Source organism: Dipteris shenzhenensis, chromosome 5, assembly GCF_047967505.1.
Source record: "Dipteris shenzhenensis isolate YYH24624 ecotype China chromosome 5, Dip_SZ_1.0, whole genome shotgun sequence".
NCBI lineage: Eukaryota > Viridiplantae > Streptophyta > Polypodiopsida > Gleicheniales > Dipteridaceae > Dipteris > Dipteris shenzhenensis.
The window spans coordinates 33,569,669-33,594,885 of record NC_141600.1 but is presented as its reverse complement, the minus strand read 5'-3'; the positions used below and the strand labels follow the sequence as shown (position 1 = coordinate 33,594,885).

The 25,217-nt window shown below is 42.8% G+C and overlaps 1 protein-coding gene across 3 annotated transcripts in view; it reads left to right on the top strand.

The window, feature by feature from the left end:
* Window positions 1-526: 526 nt before the first annotated feature.
* Window positions 527-25,217, top strand: part of D2HGDH (FAD-linked oxidases family protein) — a 75,710-nt gene continuing 51,019 nt past the window's right edge. For 2 of the 3 annotated variants that reach the window (XR_015541001.1, XM_087374671.1), the window contains exons 1-6: window positions 527-633; window positions 1,551-2,002; window positions 2,680-2,781; window positions 7,343-7,390; window positions 20,418-20,488; window positions 20,693-20,811. Coding sequence is in view for 2 of the 3 variants with exons in the window: in XM_087374671.1 (XP_087230797.1) it covers window positions 537-633; window positions 1,551-2,002; window positions 2,680-2,781; window positions 7,343-7,390; window positions 20,418-20,488; window positions 20,693-20,811 (889 nt within the window). In the remaining variant the exon portion in view is untranslated. The remainder of the gene's footprint in view (window positions 634-1,550; window positions 2,003-2,679; window positions 2,782-7,342; window positions 7,391-20,417; window positions 20,489-20,692; window positions 20,812-25,217) is intronic. The other variant, XM_087374672.1, reaches the window with a different exon arrangement.

Sequence of the window (25,217 nt, the reverse complement as noted above, 5' to 3'; positions counted from 1 at the left end):
ATTATGTGCACTGCAAGATGTGATTGTGTGAATAGGCTCTTATTAAGGCATGAAAGGAGGTTTATCAAATCACGTTGTCCAAGGGTTCCAATAAGGTAGAGTGTACTCCGATGTATGTATGTATGTATGTAAGACCATCCAAGTTTTTGCCGTTTCAAGGAGGAGGAGGTTGGTTAAAACTAAAAGCCTTGCCATAAGGTAAAGGGCACCTTTTTGGTAAAGCATAGCTAATTTACCATACAAGTCCAACATTATTTTCTTACTATACGGTGCATGCAGTGTGAATAACTTATATATATACTATGAGCAGAAAAAACATATTATGTTTTCATGCTTCTCATGTGGGTCTTGAGATTTAATAACGAAACAAGGAATTATTAAACATCTTATGTTTTCATGCTTCTCATGTGGGTCTTGAGATTTAATAACGAAACAAGGAATTATTAAAATGAAGGGGCGACAAAATTGCTTCAAATTGCTAGTTTTTCAAATGAATTTTATACTCACCTTTCCATTTGGCCCTATCTAGGAGTGCCATGCCGTGGGCATACGTAGCAAGCTCCAAGACTCGAACGCGAGTCGTTGGCTATGAAGTCAAGCGGCCTACCATTGGGTTGCTGCCCGCCATGACAGGTAATATATGTTTCTTTGATAATAAATTTAGAGTAAGTCCCTAATGTGAACTTCCACTTCAATAGTATTGAGACGTGCATGGTTCGGGCATATTATTGATCAAAAAGCCGAAGATGAGACCTGGCATTTATAGAAAAACGTGAGGTCCAGTCAAAGAGATCCAAGCAACTGAACCCCAAGTAATAAGCAAAGTGGAGGAGATAACTCTTCCAGTAAGCCCAGCTATCCCTGCCCAAATGACCGTGGCCTGACTGCAATCCCCAAGGCAATGCTGGATGGACTCAGTGGCATGCATACATTGTGGGCAAGAAGGATCAAGAAAAGAGTGAACCTTCCTATTGTGAGAGATTTTCAAAGCCTTAAAACATCTCTGTAAATCCAGGGTAATCCTTCCCTGCAAGGAACACCAAAAGAAAAGAGTTAGCCTTCCCATTGTGGAGAGATTTTCAAATCGTTCTCCAAATTTATCGCTGTAAATCTGGAACTTTCCCAACGCGCTGCTCTGGATGGTCTCCAGCCACTAACCTGAATTTGAAATCTTCAGCCTAACTTTTTGATGCTTTTATTTTCAAATTTCTTGAATTGATTTCCATGTCCTGATGTTTAGTTACCGAACAAATGTGTTGTAGACGTTTGCTTGTAAAGACATTTATGGAAATTTTTTATGTACATTTTTTTATAGGCATGAACAATTCCACAATTGGGCTTAACGCTTTTTAGAGGATGTTTCTTTCTGTACTTCCACCTTGTAGAGTGATTCCCCTTTTACTTGTGCAGCAGAAGTCTAAAAGTTGGGGTATGAATGTTTCTGGACTAGATCTGTGATTACGTCTCATTTATAGATATTGCACTGATCCAAAGTAGAGAGAACAATTTTGTTCCATGATGAATATCATCTGTTTGTCTTGACATTGCAGGTCTTTCTAGACGGAGATTTTTAAAATGGATTTCAGGCTTTCGAGATTGGCATCGAGCAACTACACAGGAGGCAGCGTCAAGAATGGCACTTGAGCCTCCTGGCGGTTTTGAATATAAACCCCATATGAGTGCTCAAACTGTGAACAAAATCAGCAATACCTTTCCTTACTATCAAGATTCTCAATCAAGGAAGCCCTTCATCCAGCAGAAAAGACACAGTAGCCAGTTTTCAGAAGCTGCTAACATTGCAAGGGACCGACTATATGTGAAAACCACAAGGGATCCACGATACTCTGTTATTGAGGACAGAGACATTTCAGAATTCCAAAAAATTATTGGACAAAAGGGTGTCATTATTGAGAAAGATGAATTAGAAAGTGCTAATACAGACTGGATGAGGAAGTATGTAGGAAGCAGCAAGGTTCTGCTTCGTCCTAACTCAACGAAACAGGTGCATATTTGGACATTGAAGGGACTCTTGGTTCCTGAAACCCATTCTTAAGCTATTTGTATAGAATATGATTTCCAATTCAATCTCCTCTCAATAGGGGGAACACCCTTTGAATAATCGGTTCCAGATATGTAACAACTAAAGCATCTAACAAGAAACATTTTGTGTCTTTGGAAGCATTTCTGAGATGCTGCAACATCTGTTTGAACAGCCATTGGCATGTGACCTGTCAAATGGCCTACCTCTCCAATTAGTGCTTGTCTTTTTGAACAGCCATTGGCTTGTGACCTGTCAAATGGCTGACCTCTCCGACTAGTACTAGTTTTTTTTCAGCAAGCCTTTATCTTTCTCTTCCCTGCTATATTTCTTAAACTTAATCTTGTTTCCCTTGTAGGCAATAACTTTCTTGGCTCTCTCCTTTTTTTGCTTCTCTCTCCTCTCCCCCAGATCCCTTCTCTTGTTCAAGCCTTCTTTCCTATGTCTCTCTTTCATTCTTCTTTTCCATTGCTACCCTACTCCCACTTTTTAGAACTGAACTCATTTCAATCCAAACCCTCATATTAAACACACAATTAGGTGACTTCTGTCAAACAAAGTATTGCTGTTCCTCCAAAAACTTAGCTGGTTTGGTTGGTAATTATGCATAACAGATCTTATATTGTTTGCTCATTTGACAGGTTTCTGAAGTTCTTAGTTATTGTGACTCAAGAAACTTAGCGGTGGTGCCACAAGGAGGTAATACTGGGCTTGTTGGTGGCAGCGTTCCCGTTTTTGATGAGGTAACGTTTACTTTGCTATTTTATCTAGATTGGTATGGTCTCGTATGAGTTTGAAAAGAATTCTACTAAGTAGGAAAAAAGCCCCAAGAGCAAATGCTCATGGCAAGGTACATAATGCATAGCATGAAAAACAAAATATCCTGAGTGAGTCAAAAATCTGCTCATCAAGAAGAGCCAGTAAAGCTCCAAGCTTGAGGCTGGAAATGCCCCAAAACTACCTGCCCAATAGTTGGGAATCCCTTGCACTTTGCAAACTGACTAATCTGAGTGTTGAGTACTGAGATAGAAATCTTGGACATGCCCAAACACAATGATTCTATAGTTCTCTGGGCTCATGGGAGGTAGGGAGATGATGGTGTGAGGGCAAGTCTGAGGGAAACCAGTGCAAACCTTTTCATTAAATAGATTTGCTAAGGTTGGGGCTATGTACTCAGTTTCATGATCTTTGGCTTGTCCATTGTGTAACTTCAGGGCTGCATGTTTGATATCATCGATGGTAAAAAGTGAACAAGAGCTAGGGCAGGGTAGCTATGAGAGGTCTAGGGTCGGCTGGTGAGGGATGCCATAAAGTGTGCATGCATATGAGTGCTAGATGGCTGGTCAGTAAGGGGGGGACGAGGACGTCCGCTTGAGAAGCTTCCACCAAAAGTCCTTGGAGTTATTTCCAAACAGAATGTCTGATGGAACAAATCCCTCTTCCATATGGCGGTTCTCTCGTTTGGTCTGCACCTCTCGAATCTAAGTTGACGGTGCAATGCCTTATACTCATCATCATACCAGCTACCATAGGGGACTGATCCAATGGGTAGTGGGTGTGTGGATTTGGTGGTGTAAGGCTGAAGATGGCATCACGAATGGAGTAGGTGATCAAAGCTGTTCTTTCTTCTAATATCAACAAGCAGAGTAAAGAGGCGAGTGGCATAGGTAGAAGCTAGCTTGTGGTCCAAGTGGATCTCTTGATAGGTGATGTGTGTGTGAGGGATGTGCTCGGTGTAGGTCATGAAGTGGAGACGTCAAAGAACAAGTGGATCTCTTGATAGGTGATGTGAGGGATGTGCTCGTTGTATGACACGACCCCATCACTCCTAAAACCTCTGACCTTCAAGCAAACACAAGAACACACCAAACGTGAGGAAACTGAGTAGGCTGCTCACCACCCAACCATGACATCTACGGGATGTGATCCTGAATCAGGAGATGTCCCCTCCGAGCCATGAGCTGAGCTACTGGCACGAACTCCCAACCAAATCCTAACCAGCCTGGTGTCCCATATCACCAGGTGGCGCTATGAAGCCTAGGATTTGCTGCTAGGCCTGGGCTATGCTATGATGCAGGCACGCGTCCGCGACTCAATCCAGGATCAGACCTAGCACCTGGGAACGAGAATTGCTCCCATCGGTTCCTTGAGAATTGAACCTCTCGGCCCCTTATATAGACTCAGGCCCCAAGCACCAAAAATAGTGAAGACCTCTAACTGGTTCGTACCCTTGCCACTCAACCCGAGAATCAAGCCTGCCTAGCTCTAAGTCTCCCCAGGCTACCTGAGCTAGTCTTGTGTACCCAGTACACGTCGGATACCAATCCGTGCACATGACATACTTCCCCTCCTCTAAGAACTCTCCTGAGTTCGCTAAAAAACCCGGGAATGTTCTTTGGAGGTTCTATAATGTGTTCCATGTTGCATCCTCCTCAACACGATCCTTCCACTTGACCTTGTATTCCGTGATAGTTCTATTACGAATGTGTCTTTCACGAAATTCAAGAATACTCTCAGGTTCATGTGGAATAAAGTCAAATCTGTAACTTCTATTATTTCTTGAGAAACAAGTTGATCATCCGCACCCAGTAACTCTTTCAGTCTATTGACATGAAATACTGGATGTACTTTAATATCAGGAGGCAATTCTAGTTATATGCAACTGGTCCAATTCTTTTAATAACCTTGAACGGACCATAGAATCTGGGGGATAACTTCAGAACCAAACCAGTTCTTAGGCTCTTGGATTCCTGGGAAATACGTAAATATACCATCGTTCCTTCAGAGAACTCTCTAGGTGAACGATGTCTATTAGCATAAAATCTGTCCCGATCTTGGGCACTTCTAATAGACTCCTTGGCAAACAGTAACATTTCTTCCATGTCTTGCAAGAATGTCTTTGCAGCATCATTTTGGATTCCCTTTAACCCAACCATAACTGGTGACTTAGGTTGAAACCCGTACATAAGCATAAAAGGACTGCAACCAGTACCTCGAATGCTTTGCACTATTATAAGCGAATTCTATCATAGGTAGATAATCTTCCCATGAAGACTGTCTCTTAGAAACATATGCCCGAAGCATATCTTTAACCAATTGGTTGACCTTCTTTGTACTGCCATCAGATATTGTGCATGATCTGAGGAACTCATACTTAGAGTAGTTTCCAACTTCTCAAAAACAAGTGTCGCAGAAGTTACTTGTAAACTTCGAGTCCCTGTCGTTGACTATGTCAGACGGCAAACCATACAGCTTAAACAAGTGGTCCACAAACTCATGAGCTAGCTGAATAGCTGAGATGGTTGTTCTAGTAGGTAAGAATCTAGCCATTTTTGTCAGATGGTCCACTATGACCCAAATGGAGTCATGACCCTTGCGCGTTCTAACCAAACCGGTAATAAAATCCATGGAAATACTTTCCCATTTATTACCTAGGATTTGCAATGCCTGTAATAACCCCGCGTTTCTAAGGCGTTCTGCCTTAGTAACCTGACAAACCCAGCAACCTACCACATAGTTTTCAATAAATGCACGCATCTTAGGCCAATAAAAGGTACTTAGCTTGTCACATCTTGCAACGAAATCACCTTGCACTCTCTCTCTCTCCTTCTTCTATCCCAATCTAATACCACTTCCCTTAACCGATGAACCAACAGATACTTGCAAGGCATGAACACGAATTTCGAAATTAGGGCATACATGGAGAAAAAATTGTCCAAAATTCTCGCAACAGAAGTTCCTACCTCAGGAGTTAGCTCTGATACCAACTGACACGACCCCAGCACTCTTGAAACCTCTGACCTGCAAGCAAACACAAGAGCACACCAAACGTGAGGAAACTGAGCAAGCTGCTCACCACCCAATCATGACATCTACGGGATGTGATCCCGAATTAGGAGATGTCCCCTCCAAGCCACGAGCTGAGCTATTGGCATGAACTCCCAACCAGATCCTAACCAGCTTGGTGTCCCATACCACCAGGTAGCGCTGTGAAGCGTGGGATCTGTTGATGGGCCTTGGGCTACGCTATGATGCAGGCGCGCGTCCGCGACTCAATCCAGGATCAGACCTAGCACCTGGGAATGAGACTTGCTCCCATCGGCTCCTTGAGAACTGAACCTCTGGGCCCCTTATATAGACTCGGACCCCAAGCGCCAAAAATAGCGAAGACCTCTAACTGGTTCGTACCCTTGCCACTCAACTTGAGAATCAAGCCTGCGTAGCTCTAAGCCTCCGCAGGCTACCTGAGCTAGTCTTGTGTACCCAGTACACGTCGGATACCAATCCGTGCACATGACAGTGTAGGACGTGAGGTGGAGGGATGTGCTGGGTGTAGGTTGTGAGGTCGGGTCTGGCCTTTAGGGAGTGGTGGCAGGATGGAGGAGGCTTGATCCTGATCCTTCTAAAAGGTTGAAGGGTTGCTTCTTCCTCAGACTCTGCACCTCAGTGCTATGTGCAGTTCAGTTGCTGCATTTTCATTCAATGTGGGGCAATGCAGTCTAGCAAGCCTGCTATTGGGTTCTCCCTATACTCACACCGGCAGTCATGGAGTGTAGCATTTCATTCAATGTGGGGCAATGCAGTCTAGCAAGCCTGCTATTGGGTTCTCCCTATAACTTATAAGCAAACCGGCAGTCATGGAGTGTAGCATTTGAATTCTATAGTTGCATCAACATTTTAATTCTATAGTTGCCTCAACAATTTCGATTTTGATCGCACTCAGGATTCCACCTTCAAGGGTAATCGCAATCATGGCAGCAGATCTTGCATCAAAATGAGAAGAGCATGTCACATTCTCAATATTGCATGCTGCCTTACACAACAGGATATGTTACCATTGACTTGATACTTTAAATATTGATACATGTATTCATGCTCAGATGAGGAAATGCGTGGTTGTATTAACAGTATAGTTTTTCATATGGCCATAGAGGTAGGATAATCGGTCAGAAATGATTGAGAGCACCCAGATTGTTGTGGACTTGGCTTTATCATATTATCATCGGTAATAATGGAGTTCTACCATTTTCAAAGAAATAGAAGAGATCAGAGTTTTGCTTGTGCTTGTCTGCAGATCTGTTTGGGATGAGGATTGGATTCTGATCAGCCTGAGGGTTGCTAACATCGTGATTTTCAAAATCCTTTGAAATTTTTTATTATCTCTCTCCTTTTATTTTGTTGTATGTAATTGACTAACCTTATGGGCTCTGCTGAGTTAAAAAGTAAAAGTAACGTTACCAAATGTCTCTGTATACACGGCTCTTGGAGACTTTCGGGTGACAATGGTGTTTCGGTTTGGTGCAGGTAATTCTCAACCTTGGTGCAATGAACAATATCATCTCCTTTGATGAGGTTAGTTCATTGCTTGCAGAATTGGATGATGATCATTCAATGCATTGCTAATGTTAAGCTTGTGCAACTATAAAAAGCAGTCAAGCTTGTAGAGCATGCACACATGCCCAACCCACACACGCTCTCTCTCTCTCACACACACACACACACACTCTCTCTCTCTCTCTCTCTCTCTCTCTCCCCCCCTCTCTCTCTCTCTCTCTTTCACACACACACACACACACACACACACTTTTTATTTTTATTTTTTGGGGAGAACTTTGAGTACTTTATATTACAAGAAAGCTAACCCAGAAAAGCAGGTAAGCTGAAAGTGTACATTAGGAGAAAATTTCCATGTAAGACCAATATACATCATGATCTATGCATTGTGTTTGCATACAATCAAAAAGTGATTGCTGCAAGGAACGACGGAAAAAACAAAAGGAGAGAAAACTGGATCACCAAAGACTTTGTGGTTTCTATGTTTCCAGAGAGTCTAGAGTGCCCAGTAGCGAACCCAAGTATTAAACAGCTCAAAATCCGGCCATCTAGGATAAATCCCAAATAGCCAGAAAAGCTTGCCAAAGGAAGCCCGAGGAAATCTTAGTAGAAGTCTCATACACACACACACTTTTTTTTGGGGGGTGAAAAGATCTCTCTCTCTCTCTCTCTCACACACACACACACACACACACACACAACACTTTTTTTTTGTGAAATCTTTGATTGATTATATTATATGAGTAGCATCCTCAAAAAAAAGGTGCTACAATTACATCAACTGAAAATTTCAGTATATGCCAAAAAGACCTCATGATCTATGCAGCGGGTCTACAAGCAATCAAAGAAAGATTGCTGTAGAGAATGCCTAAAAAAGCCAAACAGAGAGAAAGTAGGATCACCAAAGACTTTACAATTCCTATATGTCCATAAAGTCCATAGGTCCAGTAGCGAACCCAAACGAAGAAAAGATGAAACTCCGGTCTGGATGGATGAAACCCAAATAGCCAGAAGAACTTCCCAAATGAAACAGATGGGAATCTCGCTCGCAGGTGTTGTTGAAGCAAATCAAAAAACTCACGAGAGCACGGACAATGCCAAAACAAGTGAGGCACAGTCTCCGAAGAAGCAGAACATCTATGGCAAAGTGCAAGAGCAATGTGTCGATGAGCTAATAGCTGTCCAGATGGAAACACTCCCAAAAGAACTCGCCAAAAGAAAACATGTTGCCGAAGCGGTACTTTATAGGCCCAAAGTTGCTATAATCTTTTCCTCCACCACTTGGCTGGGCGATGCATTCACCAAACATAATCACCTCTCTCTGAAACCCAAGGTTGAGGCAAAAGGATTTTATACAATGCAGGTACAGTAATCTGAGATAGCCTCAAAGGACGAGAAGAGGACCCTGGAGAAGTCAAAGTCCAATCTTCCAGTCGGTCCTGGAGTTCCAAAGGAGGAATCGGAACAAAGGGCGAAAGCATAGAAGTAATTTGTCGCCACAAAGGACGATAATGAGAGCCCAATCCATATGTAGTGGCTACTAGAGAAAAGGGGAGCACAGTACTAGCATCATCTATAACATTAGCAACTGAGGTGATGCCTTTAAACGAGACAAAGTAGAAACATCGAGGTTCCTGTAAAGCCAAGGGAGGCTGAAATACTTTCGACCAGTGAATGCTTTCAGCTCCAAAGAATTCCCAAGCAAAGATTGCCATCCATTCCATTCCAGATGAGAAAGAACATGCTTCCAGTCAAGAAGCAAGCGGGAGACAAAAGGGCATCCAGGCAAAGTGCCATTAGTGCGACCAAAAAAGAAATCCTAGTGATCGAGTTGCCAATGACCAAATGTAGAAATACTGATACGAGTGACCAGAGTCCTAATCATAAGAGCCCAAGGCTGATCACCTTGTAGAAATTGTAGCAACATTTTCCTCCTGTGGGCAAGAATATGAACATGAATGTCCGTGATGTTCAATCCACCATGCATCTTGGGAGAACAAATGTGATGCATTGAAAGCAGCCTGAGACTTTTTCTGCCGTGTTTGGATCGCCAGAAGAGTTCCATAAAGACAGACATGAAAGATGTAAGATCTGCCTTAGTGAACATGATCAATGGCAAGTAAAATTGAATATATGCCACAAGGATGGACTGTACGTGCAAAGGCCAGGTTGCCAGTTTCCAATACTCGAGCTTTTTCCGAAGCTTAGCCAAAACCCAATGAGTTTGTTGTCGGCGAGTGAGTTCCCACTCCAAAGGGTAACCAAGATGACGAACAAACTGAGTGGGTGGAATGATATCCCCGGGCCATAATAGACTATGCCAGTCTTTGGAATGCAAAGGGAGCAGCTTAGAGTTCGGAAAATTAACATGAAAACCAGCTGCCAAACCATAAATAGAGAGGGCCTGCATCAAGGCACCAAGATCATGGGGCGTATTCTTCGAGGTAAAGAAAGAATCATCAGCATAAGCTTGAGCAACCATGCTGCGATTAGCATCCAATTCCAAGCCATGAAGTGATCCTGTAGCCACAAGATGATCAATATATTGCAGCATAGGATGAGTAGCAATGGCATACTGGAAAGCACTAAGAGGGCATCCCTGGCGGACCGAACAACGAAGAGTCCACTCATCAGAGATATCCCCAGAGATAATGTAAGCGGCATTGCTATCTCTGTGAAGCCAGTAAATAACCTGCTGCATTTTTTGTCCAAACCCCAAAGCTCGCATAGTTTGCGAGATGAAATCCCATTGAACTGTGTCATAGGCTTTTGCAATATCTACCTGCAAGAGTAGAACATCCTGCTGCATGTATTTGGCATATTCAATCCCAATATAAGCATTGGCAATGTTATCTGTGATATGGCGACGTGGAACAAAGCCATATTGGGAGGGATGCAACCCATCATGGAAACAACCTTTAATCCGATTAACCACCATTTTGGCAATGATCTTGTAAATGACTGGCATGAGCAGGATTGGCCTCCAATCACCCAGTGAATCACATAGCTGGTTTTTTGGAATGAGCTTGAGAAGGCCCTTTTTCCATGACAAAGGCATCTGTTGATTTTGCCATGTTGTATTTACCATTTGTAGCAATGTGAATTTAAGAAGATCCCAGAATGCAAGAAAAAATTCAGCAGTGAGACCATCCCAATGCTGGAGATTTCCATCTGCCACAGGATCTCAGTGCATCAGACAATTCCCTTTCAGTGAAGGGATGTTCAAGTTCCAAAGCCTGAGCATCAGACATAACTGGATGAATATGCTGCAAAAGAAGCTGACGTGCAGACACGACCCTAGGAGAAAGAGTATCCAGATGCCCAAAATGAGTGGAGAAGTGCTGCACACATAAATTAGCAAGCTCTGAACGAGATGTTGACCAAGAACCATCAGGCATCCGGATCCGACAGATATTGGCAGCCTGTCTTTTGTAGTGTAAACTCTTAATAAATTGCTTGGAAGAGCAGCCTTTATCCAAAAATGCTCATTGTCTGGATCGAGTTGCACACATAAATCAGCAAGCTTTGAACGAGATGTTGACCAAGAACCATCAGGCATCCGGATCTGACAGATATTGGCAGCTTGTCTTTTGTAGTGTGAACTCTTAAAAAATTGCTTGGAAGAGCAGCCTTTATTCAAAAATGCCCGTTGTCTGGATCGAGTTTCCCATTTAGCAAGCTTTTTGCGATCATTTGATTGAAGAGAGAATTGAGCATGACATAAGAGCATGCTTTCCTCTGAAGACAAAGGGCGAAGATGAGCAAGCTCAGTCAAACTCTGACATGTAAATTTGGCATGTGCTACAGTCTCCCTTGTGGCTTGCATAAGGATTTGCCATAATCTCGAATAACTGCTTGCATCCGAGTAACAAAAGCCTGCCAGGCATAATCGAAACCAATGCGTATCTAACGAGAGAGAGGCTGAATAGCATCAGAGACCAAGGCTTTAAAGTCAGCATGCTCCATATAACTATTATTAATCAGCAAAAGCCTTCGGCAAGGTAATCTGTCAGTGGGAAATCACACACACACACACACACACACACGCACGCACGCACGCACGCATGCTTCTTAGAATAGAGAGACGGCATGCCCTTTTGATTTCTCAATCTAGGTACCAAACCTTGGAAGCTTAGTCTGTAGCATCGTCCTCTCAAGAAAACTCCTTGACACGATAGAATTTTGGAGGCCTTGCACAATGGATATTTTTCGAGGCCTTTTAAGGGGAAGTGGTCCAATTGAATCTTAGGCTCTTGGAGTAGGATCATATGGCTAGACTTGAAGGTTTTAATAGCCTTTCCCACCCAAGAGCTGCCAGTTGCTAAACAGCCGTTGCTAAACAGCCGACATTGATATAACCATTGATGTTCTTGTCGAATATCAATTTAGTCGCGTTAATTGGTGGTGAAAATCATGTCTTCTGAATGCCCACCTGCCATAGGTCGTCTTTGATAATCTAACGGACTGCCTAGTGAATCACGAATATTGTAGGGAGATCTAGCAAGTATTCGTATGGTGTGAGGTGATTTATAGGCATTTCATGAGATGAAACCATCTAGTAGCTCGTTCACACCACCAATTTTGATCTCCCTTTGCTATATCTACTTGCACAAGGAAGTGCCCTCCAAGGTATCCTATGTTTTCCCTCATTTGATGGCCCTATTGTCAAGCTCGATTGATGTAGCTGATGATATAAGAGGTGCCCTTGTCTAGGGGTTTCTTTGTGAGCATGATACTATGTGGAGTGTTGTTATAGGGAATTTGGAAGTACCAGGACGACCTAAAAACCTTGATCATAACCTTGTATAAGGGATGACTTGAGATCTTTGAACATAAGAGACCATGTACAAGAGATGACATGTGATCTATAGTGCAAGGATGACTTGAGTGCACCGGAGTGACTAAGCGATGTGGCTGCTTGACAGAGTAAGCATGTGGTCACCAGCACATGTAGAGGGTGATGATGACATGCGAGGAGATCTAACTGGAGGCACTCCGTCGAACCAGTGCGCAACATGGAGGTGCACATGGATCCCATTGTGCCGAAGTTGCATCATCCTCTACTCTTCACTGCCACGTTGGTTGGCAACAACTTGCCCTATTTGAAGTCATGAAGAAACCGAGCGAGGGAATGGCTTAGGGGATAGTAGGAGACGCAATGACAATGGAGGAGAGTCTTCACCAATAGGAAAAGTCACAAGGCATTGCTAGTGGATGCGACCAGCCAGGATGAAGGAAAAGGTGGATGTCAAGGAAAGTATTATTTATCATAGGAGAGGAGGGAGGCTTGAGCTACGGGCTCCCCATATAGTGGTATACTAGTGAATGTGTAGCATTGTACTAGTGGATGGATTTTTTTTGTTAGCACTCGTTCTCTATACCCGCTTGTAGGTTTGGGGTGTATTTTCTCTCTATATGCCCCTCTCACTCTTACATCTATCAAACATTTGTTCTCTCATGCACTCGTTCCATTGCATCTCTTCTACATTCGTACTTGAGTGCCTTTGTACGACAACAATCGTCATACACTTGCACCCCAACGTTTCAGTGACCTTGCATCCCTTCTCTTGTGCATTTGTGTCGCAACATCCTTGCATACTTGTACCATGATGCTCCTTGTATGCGGGCACTCCTCATAGGTTGCACTACATTGCTTTTTATTCCTTGGTGTCAAAGTAGTCTCCTCATACCAGTGGCCTTAGGCCTCCAGTAATCTGTTTGGATGAAACAAGCTCCCACCTTAGACATTTTTGGCGATCATGGTTTACTTTTCTAGTGTGGAGGATCAAACAGTGAAGTCTTGCCCTAGGGTCTTATGGGAGAGAGATCTTATGCTTGACATCCTTGTGCCATATCCTATTTCTAGCATGTAGAGCTGTCAGCTGTTTTGCACCTTTGGTTTAAGACTCTAATGATCTCATCCGAGACATCATGAAGAGTTGGGATAGGAAAGAAATGAGGGCTTTCAACCTAATTGGATTCTTCTACATAGACAAGGCATCTATTCAACTAAGTTCTTTCAATAGTCGAGGCATCTATCTCCTTTGCACTAAGTGTTACCCTGCCATAGATCCACGTTATAGAGCCTAATTCAAAGCATCGCCATTCAAAGACAGATACCAACATTGGAAGAGCTACAATCAATTTTGTTGGATGAAGAATTAAGGACGTAGGCAATTCAAGCAAGGGAAGGACAAACAATTGAGCAAACCTTTGCAGCCTCAAATAGAGGACGAGAAAGAGGAAGATCGTCATATAGAGGTGGTGGTCATCATCATCAACATCAACAACAAACAAATATAAATCACATTCCAGAGGTAGACTTGAAAATGTGAAGCATGTTGCTTTGGTAAACAAGCTAGAGCCAACTTTGATAGAAGTACAACTAGAGCAAAAGGTGCCCTTGACTTGATACACTCTGATGTATGAGATTATGCACAAACCAGAAGCATTAATGGAACATTATACTACTTGACTTTTCTTGATGACTATAGCAAATACTACTGGGTCTACTTTATCAAAGAAAAGTCAAAGTCTTTGATAAATTTAAAGAATTTAAGTTCATGTGTTTAAAACTAAACAGCTAGAAAAATCAAGGTACTCACATCAAGCAGAGGAATGTCTATAAGAGAGGAGGTGATCTTATAGTGATAGGCAACAACGAAGAGTTCATCCCAAAGCTGAAGAAAGATCTATTTGCAGAATTTGACATAATAGACCTTGGACTCATGTACTTTTGTCTAGGAATAGAATTTTAGATAGATGCAGAAAACATATTCATGAATCAACACAAATATGTTGGCAATCTATTGAAAAAGTTCCATGTACCATACAAATCAGCAATCCACAAGGCACTGATCATGGAAAAAGAGAAACAAACTGGTTCTCAGAAAAACCAGGCTGTTTCCAGAGAACCTAGCATTGCCTTGGGAATCTCTGGAATAGGGGATAACAATCAAGGTAGAGGTCTATACATCCAGTGGATACCCCACGTGGTCATTACATAAAAGATACCTACAGGCCTGCAATCCTTGCAGAAATGCTCCCGCCTTTCATTGGTTGCTCTAGAACCTAAAGCCCTGCACTTCCAGATTGCACACAGGGTGTAGATGATATCCTACCAGGTGGCGATGAGGGTGGCTACTGGGGGAACTTGATGGCCTCTCATCACAAAACTGTAGCTGGCTACCAGATATTTTAGGTAGTGATGTTGGACACTATCTCCCAAACGCTACCCTTTGGCAAAGGCAAATGGGCAAGAGGCATCACATCCTCTGCCTCTAAGTACTACAAACAACTTATTGCATATTTGATTTATCTGACAATAACAAGGCCAGGTATATGTTATGCTGTTATTTCATTGATAGGGTTTATGTCAAAGCCAAACAATCACAGTAGAATGTAGCCGAAAGAGCATTGACATACATCAAAGGCACCAAATAGTTTGGAATTGAATATAGAGGAAGTCATATCCAGTTGCATCGTTATTGTGATAGTGACTATGCAGGAGATTAGAAGACAAGAAGGTCAAGCTAAGGTTATGCATTTTTTATTGGTGAAGGAGCAATTTCGTGGTTATAAAATAAGCATCCAACAGTTTCTTTGTCGTCAGTAGAAGTAGCATATTAGAGCTCTCACAACAAGACCATATGAAGCTATATGGCTCTGAAGACTAGTGTTAGAAATTGACTATTTTGATGAGACAATCCATTATAAGAATTAAGGACAAAGCATGTGCATTTCATTAGAGAAAAAGTGCTACTTGGTGACATTGCACTGCAAAATTGTGACAACAAAGATAATGTCGCAGTCATATTCACCAAATTGCTTGGGAAGGGCTTTTAGAGAAACACTAACAAGCTCCTGGTTTGACTTAGAGGAAGGACATTCCGATCAAGGGGGAGTGATGGAAAGTAATGCCGAGTCCTTCTTCAAACCCTAGAATCATCATCTTGAGGGAAATCCAACTTCATGATGTGGATCTTGAGGGAAGGTGTTGAGAAAAACAATCTCAACATCATGTAAACACCTAGTGTTAAGAGTAGAGTGGTATAGACAAAGGTAATTTTAGGGCAAATCTAGGGCAAATGGAGAGCCCTAATTGTATATGAGTGTTATTCCTTCATTTTCATGGTCTACTTTCTCACTCTCCTCTCTTCTTTAAAAGCATATGCCCCATAGTCCTCGTACTGACAAATGGTGGAAATCTTAAACTTGTCATTTTGTGCATCCTCCAAACCAAACAACCCTTTTCTTTTCTTGTAATATGACAGCTCCTCCCACACTTTCCTTCTATCTTTTGCATTTGAGACTAGTTGTCTCAATATTATCTCCCATCCTTGCACCACTCTAGTATCCATTTCTTGCCCTTTCCCTTGAAATTCTAGATCCAAAACAAAGGCTGCAGCCTCCAAAGGCGAATGATATTATGTCCATAAAGAGGTTGCAAGTGTCCTTAACTCCTCCCCCATCCAACTATGCAAAGCATCCAAATTTTGAATTGTGTCAATCATCCTATCGAACCCTTCCTACATGTTACAAGGGTCATCCCCATCAAGAAGACTCAGCATAATGGGAATAGGCTTTGTGACCTATAGCACTAGGTCAACATCAATCCAAAAGATGACATTTAAAACAATGGATTAAACTCTTTGAGCCCCTATAGAGTTAGGTTCATGCCATGCATCCTACTCACAAGAAACAACAAGCTTCCTCAAATAAGTTTTCAGCTTAAAAAGCAGGTGCAGCATGATGCAATTGTAATCAAAGCAATGCCAGAATACTTCAAGAGAATTTTTGGGGATACCTTGCAAAAAATAACCAAAATATAGTGGTGCCGAGCGATGAAAGTAAAAACATGATTGCCCATCTCAATGGAAGGCTCCTCCCAACCAACTTACCAATGTCTTTCAAAAGATTATTCAGCCCATGTGCCATGCAAGGAGTGAAAGTAATGTGAAAGTACTTATCCTCAAGAATCTTACATACTGCCTCATCGGAAACATGCAATATAACACTATTTGCACCCACATACTCAATGGCCTCCATCCGAATGCTAGCCACCCTCTCGGCTGACTTTCCCTCCTCTGAATTTAACAAAAAATCTGGCCTCTCTAGCGTATGCAATTATCCCATGAATAGAGTAGCTCCTAGTGTCACTCCATTCATATCCTATCAAGATACCACTGCCCTATCGTGATGAGCTAGTATAATGGGCACTTGTCTCTGGAGAAGGGACTCCCAACTGCATGGGAGTATCTTTATCATAGATATTTAATTCTTTCATTTCCCACCTAATTGTGCTTCCCGCCGCATCTCCAAGTTTGCATGTATCCATTGTTGGAAATGGAAGTTCAATGTCCGCATTAAAATAAACATCAACTGACACAGATACACATGAAGAACCCATTTGCACACCTTGACATAAGCCACATGCATCATTGTTGAATACTGTACCGCGTGCAACAATAGTGCCCCTAATCCTAAGCTCCACCAGCCTTTGATAGGAATCAAAGCTTGCTCTATGGTAGATTCTGGCTCAAACATTGTGGTGCGAAGGGTGTCACATGAGCGAAGAGTATATTATGGTCCAAAGGTTGCAATCTCCTACACGGAGTACATCTGCTTCATAAAAGAAACGGCCCATTGTTGCATCTATCTGCTGTGCCCTCCTTTTGGGATGCCATGAGGTGCAAGGCTAGCCTCACATAAGGGAGGAGTGTATGATGGTCCAAAGGAAGCAACCTCCTTCACCATATTAATGAAGTAAGGCTTGTGGGCTTTTACTTTGGGTACATTTGCTTCATAAAAGAAACGTCCCATTGTTGCATTTATCCATGCCCTCCTTCCAGGATAGGAGGCCACAAGGCCACAAGGCTAGCCCCACCTGTATGTGCAGATGAAGCTCTACTCTAAGGAGACAGAAATAGATGTAGGGCAGAAGAACATGTGCTACCACATATGGAAGACCCTGCTGAGCCTAGGATTGGTGATGCTTGATTCGAGGATCAAGAATCACAGGTTGTCATCTAATGCTGTCCAATCTCTTTGTGTTGCCTTCAAATGTGGAAGGTCTGTTGCTGGAAGTTGAAGGGCAAGGGGAGATGCCTTGCCTTGTCACCCCCTATAAATGAGCCTGTACTATGTCTGTGCCTCTGTTTTTTGCTGCTTTACAAAAGCGACAATTCCCCTCCTTTCACTTTTTCATACTTGGCGAGGGAATCAACCTCCAACCACCAAGTGAAATTTTTTTTTTGTTGATGCCATGTGGAGGAGTCATTTTTAGAGAGGATGGAGAGAGAGAGAGAGAGAGAGAGAGAGAGAGAGAGAGAGAGAGGTAGGGAGGAGCTGCAACAAAATGAAGCAAAAGGGCTGCAAATTTTGCTGCAGAAGAGGAGGGAGCTGAGAACTTAGAAGAGGAGCGGGCTGGGGCCGAGAGGAGGAAAGAGGGGCTGAGAGGAGGACAGGGCTGAGAGAAGGGGGCTGAGAAGAGGTCGGGGCTGAGAGGAATAAGGGTGGGCTGAGAGAAGGTTGAGAGGAGTGCAAGGTCCAAGCAGCTGGAGTGATGACAAACGGTGCCCAGTCGGCTTGTTTGGCTGTTTTAACCCCGTCCTGCGACGGTGCCAGACCTAGATACTAGAATGTTAGGGAATGGGTTCTGGGAACACCTGAATGGCATTCCTTCGAGCTCCGGACCCAGTAAGGGTTCGAGGAATATCCAGGCATTTCAGGTTCCAGAAGGGGGAACGATGTTCCCTGGTAACTATGTCTTCAGCCCCTCTACAGCCCATCATCTTCCTGCTGCTGTCCACAGGCCTACCCCCACTCTATTTCTCATTTCCCTTGTTATCACAGTACATACCTGTGCTAGAGGAGGAAAAAGCACAAGTCCAACTCCCAAATGATCCTCTCTATAGCTTTTGATAGGCACAAATCCATAGGGAGAAGAAATTCAAAATTTTAGGCCTTTCTAGAAAAGCACGAGGAAGGATTGAAGTATCACTTGAGGGAAGGCGTTGGCATGACATCTCAACACCATTTTATGTGAATAGTGTGAATATACTAGAAAGTACTAAAAAGGCACCAGGGGGTAACAGATGAAAACCCTAACCCTAACTCTACGAGTGCCATGGAGTACAAAACAAACGTTTCATAGGTACAAGAGTGTAGAGAACTATTGCTTCCAAAGACACAATTCAATCAGTCTCAATCCCATTTACTGGTACAACCCTACACATTCACTAGTATACCACTGCACAGGAAGCTCGTCCCCTCTCCTCTATTGAATCATACTCCCACCACCGACACCTTTGCCTTCATCCTAAACTGATCACATCCATTAGCGATGACTTGTAACTTCTCCCATTGGGGGTGGTGGAGTCTCTCCTCCCCACTCTCATTAGTTCCTCCTCATCCATTCCATCACTCAATCTCTTAATGGCTTTCGAATATCGGACTATGTCAAAGTCCCATCATCCTTTAACTCTTTAGTGCCATCATAACTCCTTCATGTCCACCTCCTGGTAGCTCTGATTGGTACTGAGATGGACAAAGTTAGAGCATGTTGATTGATAGCAACTTGTCCTCCTCCATGTATGCATCTTTGATGTGCACTGGTTCAACCAAGTGACCTCTAGTTAGAACACTTAGCATGTCAACAACCTTGCATGTCATCATCTACTCTCCTAGTGACCACATGCTTGCTTAGTCAAGTAGCAAGGTCACCTACTCACTCCATTACACTAAATTCATCCTTGGACCATAGGTCATATGTCATATTTAGTTGGACCCGGTCGGTAGCAACTTATCCTCCTCCATGCGTGCCGCTTTGATGCACACTGGTTGACCAAGTGATCCTCCACTTAGATCACCTAGCATTTTAGCAACCTTGTACATGGTGACCACATGGTTGCTTGGTCAAGCAGCAATGTTGCCTACTCACTCCAGTGCACTGAAGTCATCCTTGCACCATAGGTCATATGTCATCCCTTAGGTCATCCCCTTGTACAAGGTTTCCTACAATCAAGGTCCTTAGGTCGTCCTTGTACTAATGAGTGACCTTCTAGATCCCCTTTAGCATCATCATGTGTCCCAATGAATAGGAGAAAGATGGTCAGCATTACCATGTGTGAATGAGAGATATAAAAACCAACTTCAAGGAGAAGTATAGTCTGCATATATACATCATCTCTAAGAGCAAAAACTGTAAATTGAAGCATGAAAGCTGAGAGCTGTGTCCAAGAGCAAATACCAAGTGAAAGAAACAAGTAGGCCTGTGGAGTCACAAAATCTCATCATGTTGGTCATGCCAATGAGCTTGCTATACTCCTCAAGCAAGGGTTGCCATCCTATCCTCTAGTGACTCCAAGGCCTCTGCTGGTGCAAGAGTATCAAGGGTAGAGTAACAAGTGGGTGCCATCAAACGCCTCTTGCAAGGGTATGGTGAAAACATAGTGAGATCTCTTTTCTTTTATGTCAGCAAGGAGCTGCTGATAATCTCAAAACATAGGAGATCTCTTTTCTTTTGTGTCAGCAAGAAGCTGCTGATAATCTCGATTCTCCATGTGTGTATATGCAAGTTTGAGAATGATTGGCTAGTTCTCATGAGGTGGTGGACAGTTAGCTGGAAGGGGCAATAATTCTGCCTCAAAAAAATATTTCACAGGCCTTGTGCTAGGCGGATGGCCTGCGTACTTGTCAAAGCTCGACCACCACTAAGCCTTCTCTAAGGCGTCATTCTGCAACAACCTAGAAGAGGGGCTGCCTTAGGGACAGCTTGGGGGGGTGCTGCATAGCCCCAATTTGAATCGTATGAAAGGGGTTTACACATCCTACTCTTTTTTTGCTTCTCCCTTGCAGCAAGTATTAAAGCACTACTGAAACTTACATCGGAGTTTTCATTCTTGCAATTCTATAGTGTTATATCGAACAACTTTCTTGGGATGAAGTCCCTATCGAAAAATCTAGAGCAATGCCTAAATTTAACTAGGTATAAGTTGATAAATCATTGTGTTTATCCTAAGAAGTTATCTTTGCTATCTTGTAGGTTAATGGAGTGTTGAACTGTGAAGCAGGCTGTATCCTCGAAACACTTGATAACTATGTTGGCAACAAAGGGTAACTGTCAATGTAGCATCTAACATCTCTTAAAAGGAGGCATGAGTTTATTCATTGTTTTCTATGTAGGTTTTATGAGAAATTTATTGTGTTTATTTAGGCAGGTAGATTGTTGATCTTAAAGGTGTTTTTGCATGTCTTCATTCCGTTTGCTAAGATTGGTCAATGTTATTGTTGACTTTTGACACTGATTGGTTTTTAAAGATATATGATGCCCCTAGACTTGGGTGCCAAAGGAACATGTCAAATTGGAGGAAATATATCAACCAATGCTGGTGGGCTACGTTTGCTACGCTATGGGTCCTTACGAGCTAATGTATTAGGTAAGTTAATTGTCTTGTCCTAACCAATTTCAACATGCTTGTTGGATTGACAATGAGTCTTTCCTTTATATATATATATATATATATATATATATAAGCTAAGGAAAAGAGCAGGAAAGAGCGCTGAAGTTGAACACTCACACACACACATGCATGCATGCATGCATGCATATATATATGCATGCATGTGTGTGTGTGTGTGTATATATATATATATATATGCATGCGTGCATGTGTGTGTGTGTGTGTTCAACTTCAGCGCTCTTTCCTGCTCTTTTCCTTAGCTTCTTCCTTTTAGTTATGGGTTCCCTCTTCTACAGCTCCCTTTCAAGCTTCCTCTTTCTTGGGTTCTTTTTTCCCTCGCCTTCAAATGGCAGATTGTCCTTATGAAAAGACTTTTCAGAAAGAAAGATCAGTACAACACAAAAAACAAAAGCAGGTTATGGGTCAGGATGACCCCCTTCATGACTCTGTAGAGGCCCAGCTTGTCTATGAGGTGATGCATGAGGGTTTCGAAGACACTCGAAAGAGTTGGAAGGATCCAGTTCCCACCATGGGCATCATGGTGGAGGTGGATGATATTTTTGATCCTGTTAAGGAATATGCCAAGCATGCCTTTATTATCTTTTTTCTAGGACGTATGCCTGCTGCTGTAGATGTTGGTAATTGGTTGACTAGCACCCTGGGTGGTTGCTATGTCAAATAAGTTCATTATGCAGCAAGGGGCTTTTTTGAAGTGATCATGGCAGATGAAGAGCATAGACAGATTTTATTGGAGCACTCTCCCCTTTTCTATGGACAGCAAATGGTTCATGTGTTGCCCTGGTCACCTACCAGAGATTATCAGGCATTGATCAGACACAGATGCCCTGTCTGGGTGGAAGTGGTGGATTTCCCTCAATGTCTGGCTTCTCTTTTATCAAAAATTGCAGCCTATCTTGGCAAAGTGGTTTGCCCACCACGGCCTAATGGCAATTCAAATAGATTTTGCATTTTGTGGGATACAGACAATCCAACCCCAGAATTCGGTCACAGTGAATGATGTTTTGATGGGCAGTGCCTTATTGAAATGGGGTCTCTTTGCAGGTGCTTGCTTTGAATGCAAGAAGTTCGGGCATATGGCTTCACAATGCCCTTCACGTGCTCCCAAAATGCCATTGCAGGCTGAACTGCCACCGCCTCCTCCGAGCAAGAATTCTAATGCCCCCTCTCTGATGAAGCCTAAGGGGGTAAAACAGTTTTTTGCTGTACCTTTGCCCTCCTGGACTTGGAATGGTGTCTTCTCTCAGGGCAAAATACCAGCTGAAAACTCTGGCATTGGTCTGACTTGGGCTGTGGTGACTGCAAATCGTACCCTCTTTCCAGAAGAGGAAGTTGCTGCCTCATTGTCTTCTCCTCAGGCTGACTTTTCTTCTCAGGGCCAAGGCCTGGACACTGAGGTGGAAATGCAGACATAGAAGGCTTTTTGCTATTGTACATTGATCATCTCAAATGTGTCACTTTGAATGTACAGGGATTGTGTGATGGTCGAAAATGGAAACTGTTCTAGCTGTATATACGCCAATTGCAGGCTGATATAGTGGCTTTACAAGAGCATAATCAGCATATGTATGCTGGTAAATCTAGACATTTTGCTGGTTATGACATTTATCTATGTTGGAGAGCACTCTTTCTTTGGGGTAGCCTTTTGGGTTAAGCATGATCTTCACCCTATTGTGGCTTTCAATGATCACCATGCTCGATGGATGATCATACAATGCCTTGTTCAAGGCGACATCTTTGAATTTGCATCAATATATGCTCCTCAATCTTCTAGGAATCGAGCTTTGATTTGGAATGCTATGCATAAATATCCTTGGCGGAATTATGCTTTTATCTGTGTGATTTCAATAATGCCCCACAACCGGGAGATAATACCTCGGGCCACACTCACATGTTGGCTTCTGAAAAGCAGGCATGGTCTGATTTTTTGCTTTAGTTGTCTCTGGTTGATCTCTGTAAGGAATTGCAGCCCATGCTTATGGGCTATACCTTTCAGCATAATGCTCAGTCTTCATATTAGGCACGCTTAGACAGATGGTATCGGGTTGATCCGTAGCATTCTGATGCCTTCACTTGTCAGCTTTGGATTGACCATGCTTTCAGATATTCTGATCATGCTCCTCTTTGGCTGAGGCTCTCTTTGCATGACTTTCCAGATGATCGATTGGCTTGCAGACGCTTTTTGCTGATAAATAATGGTTACCTTGACCATGCTGATTTTAAAGCCATGGTTTCTAATGCCATTCAGCCTCTTTCTCATCAGATGCACATTGATCTGGATTATGCATGGCAGGCTTTTGTTGCAAGAATGCAAGCAGTTATTTGGGATTATGGTAAATCCCACATGCAGGCTACAAGGGAGACCATGAAGCATGCCAAATACACTTGCCAGAGTTTGATTGAACTTAGTCATCTTCGGCCTTTGTCTTCAAAAGAAAGCATGCTATTATGTCAGGCTAAATTTTATCTCCAATCGAATGATCAAAGAAAGCTTGCTAAATGGGAGACCCGATCTCGGCAAAGGGCTTTTTTAGATAAAGGTTGCTCTTCCAAGCAATTCTTTACAAGTTTGCATTACAAAAGACAAGCTGCTAATATTTGTCGCATCCGGATGCCTCATGGTTCTTGGTCCTCATCTCGCTCAGAGCTTGCTGCTTTTTGTGTGCAACACTTTTCATCTCACTTTGGGCATGTGGATATTCTTTCTCCTCAGGTTGTGTCTGCCCACCGCCAGCTTCTTTTGCAGCATGTCCATCCCATTCTCTCTGATGCTCAAGCTTTGGAATTGGAAATTCCTTTCACTGAAGAGAATTGTCAGACGCTGTTAAATCCAGTGGAAGATGGAAATCTCCAGGATGGGATGGTCTCACAGTGGAATTTTTTCTTGCCTTCTGGGATATCCTCAAGCCTACTTTGCTGCAAATGGTTAATTCAGCATGGGAAAATCAGCAAATGCCTATGTCATGGAAAAAAGGACTTGTCAAGCTCCTTCCAAAAAAGCAGCTATGTGATTCACAAACTGATTCGAGACCAATAACGCTCATGCCAGTCATTTACAAGATCATAGCCAAAATGGTTGTTGATCGTATTAAAGGTTATTTGCATGATGGGCTGCGTAGACATATCACAGATAATATTGCCAATGCTTATATTGGGATTGAATATGCCAAATACACGCAACAGGATGTTCTGCTCTTACAGGTGGATATTGCAAAATCCTTTAAAGATCTTTCTGCTTTGATGCACGCTCTCTCTGTTTATGGTTTGGCAGCTGGTCTTCATGTAAATTTTCAAAAGTCTAAGCTACTCCCATTGCATTCTAAAGACTGGCATAGTCTTTTGTGGCCTGGGGAATTCATTCCACCCACTCAGATTGTTCATCATCTTGGTTACCCTTTGGGGTGGGGTCTCACTCGCCGACAACAAACTGATTGGGTTTTGGCTAAGCTTCGGAAAAAGCTCGAGTATTGGAAATTGGCAACTTGGCCTTTGCACGGTGGTCTTCGAATAATGCAGTCCATCCTTGTGGCATATATTCGATTTTACTTGCCATTGATCATGTTCACTAAGGCAGATCTTACATCTTTCATGTCTGTCTTTATGGAAATCTTCTGGCAATCCAAACATGGCAGAAAAAGTCTCAGGCTGCTTTCGATGCATCACATTTGTTCTCCCAAGATGCATGGTGGATTGAACATCACGGATATTCACGTGCATATCCTTGCTCACAGGGGAAAAATGTTGCTGCAATTTCTGCAAGGTGATCAACCTTGGGCTCTCATGATTAGATCTCTGGTCACTCATATCAGTATTTCTGTGTTTTGTCATTGGCAAATCAATTACTGGGATTTCTTATTCGGTCACATCAATGGACTTTGCTTGGCTACCCTTTGGTCTCCAGGTTGCACCTTGATTGGAAGCATGTCCTCTCTCATCTGGAATGGCATGGTCGACAATCTTTGCTAGGTAATTCTTTGCGAGATGAGAGCATTCATTGGTCTACAGTTTTTCAGCCTCCATTGGCTTTACAGGAACCTCGCCGTGCCTACTTTGTTTCTTTTAAGGGCATCACTTCTGTTGCTGATGTTATTCATGATGGCTCTAGCTACCTTTTTCTCTGGCAGCTACACGGTATGGCTTGGGCTGTTGTACATACTTGTCCTATATCTGAAAGGGCAATTTGGACTTTATGGACAGACCACAATTGTAAAGTCTTTAGTAATCCCAATTTTTCTTTGTTTGCTTTCTTTAAGCGTTCTCTGCAGCAATCTTTCTTTGATTGCTTGCAAACTCGCCAAATAGACCAAGATGTATATTTGGCTTATATTGAGATCTTTAGTTGATGTATTTTCTAGCGCCTCTTT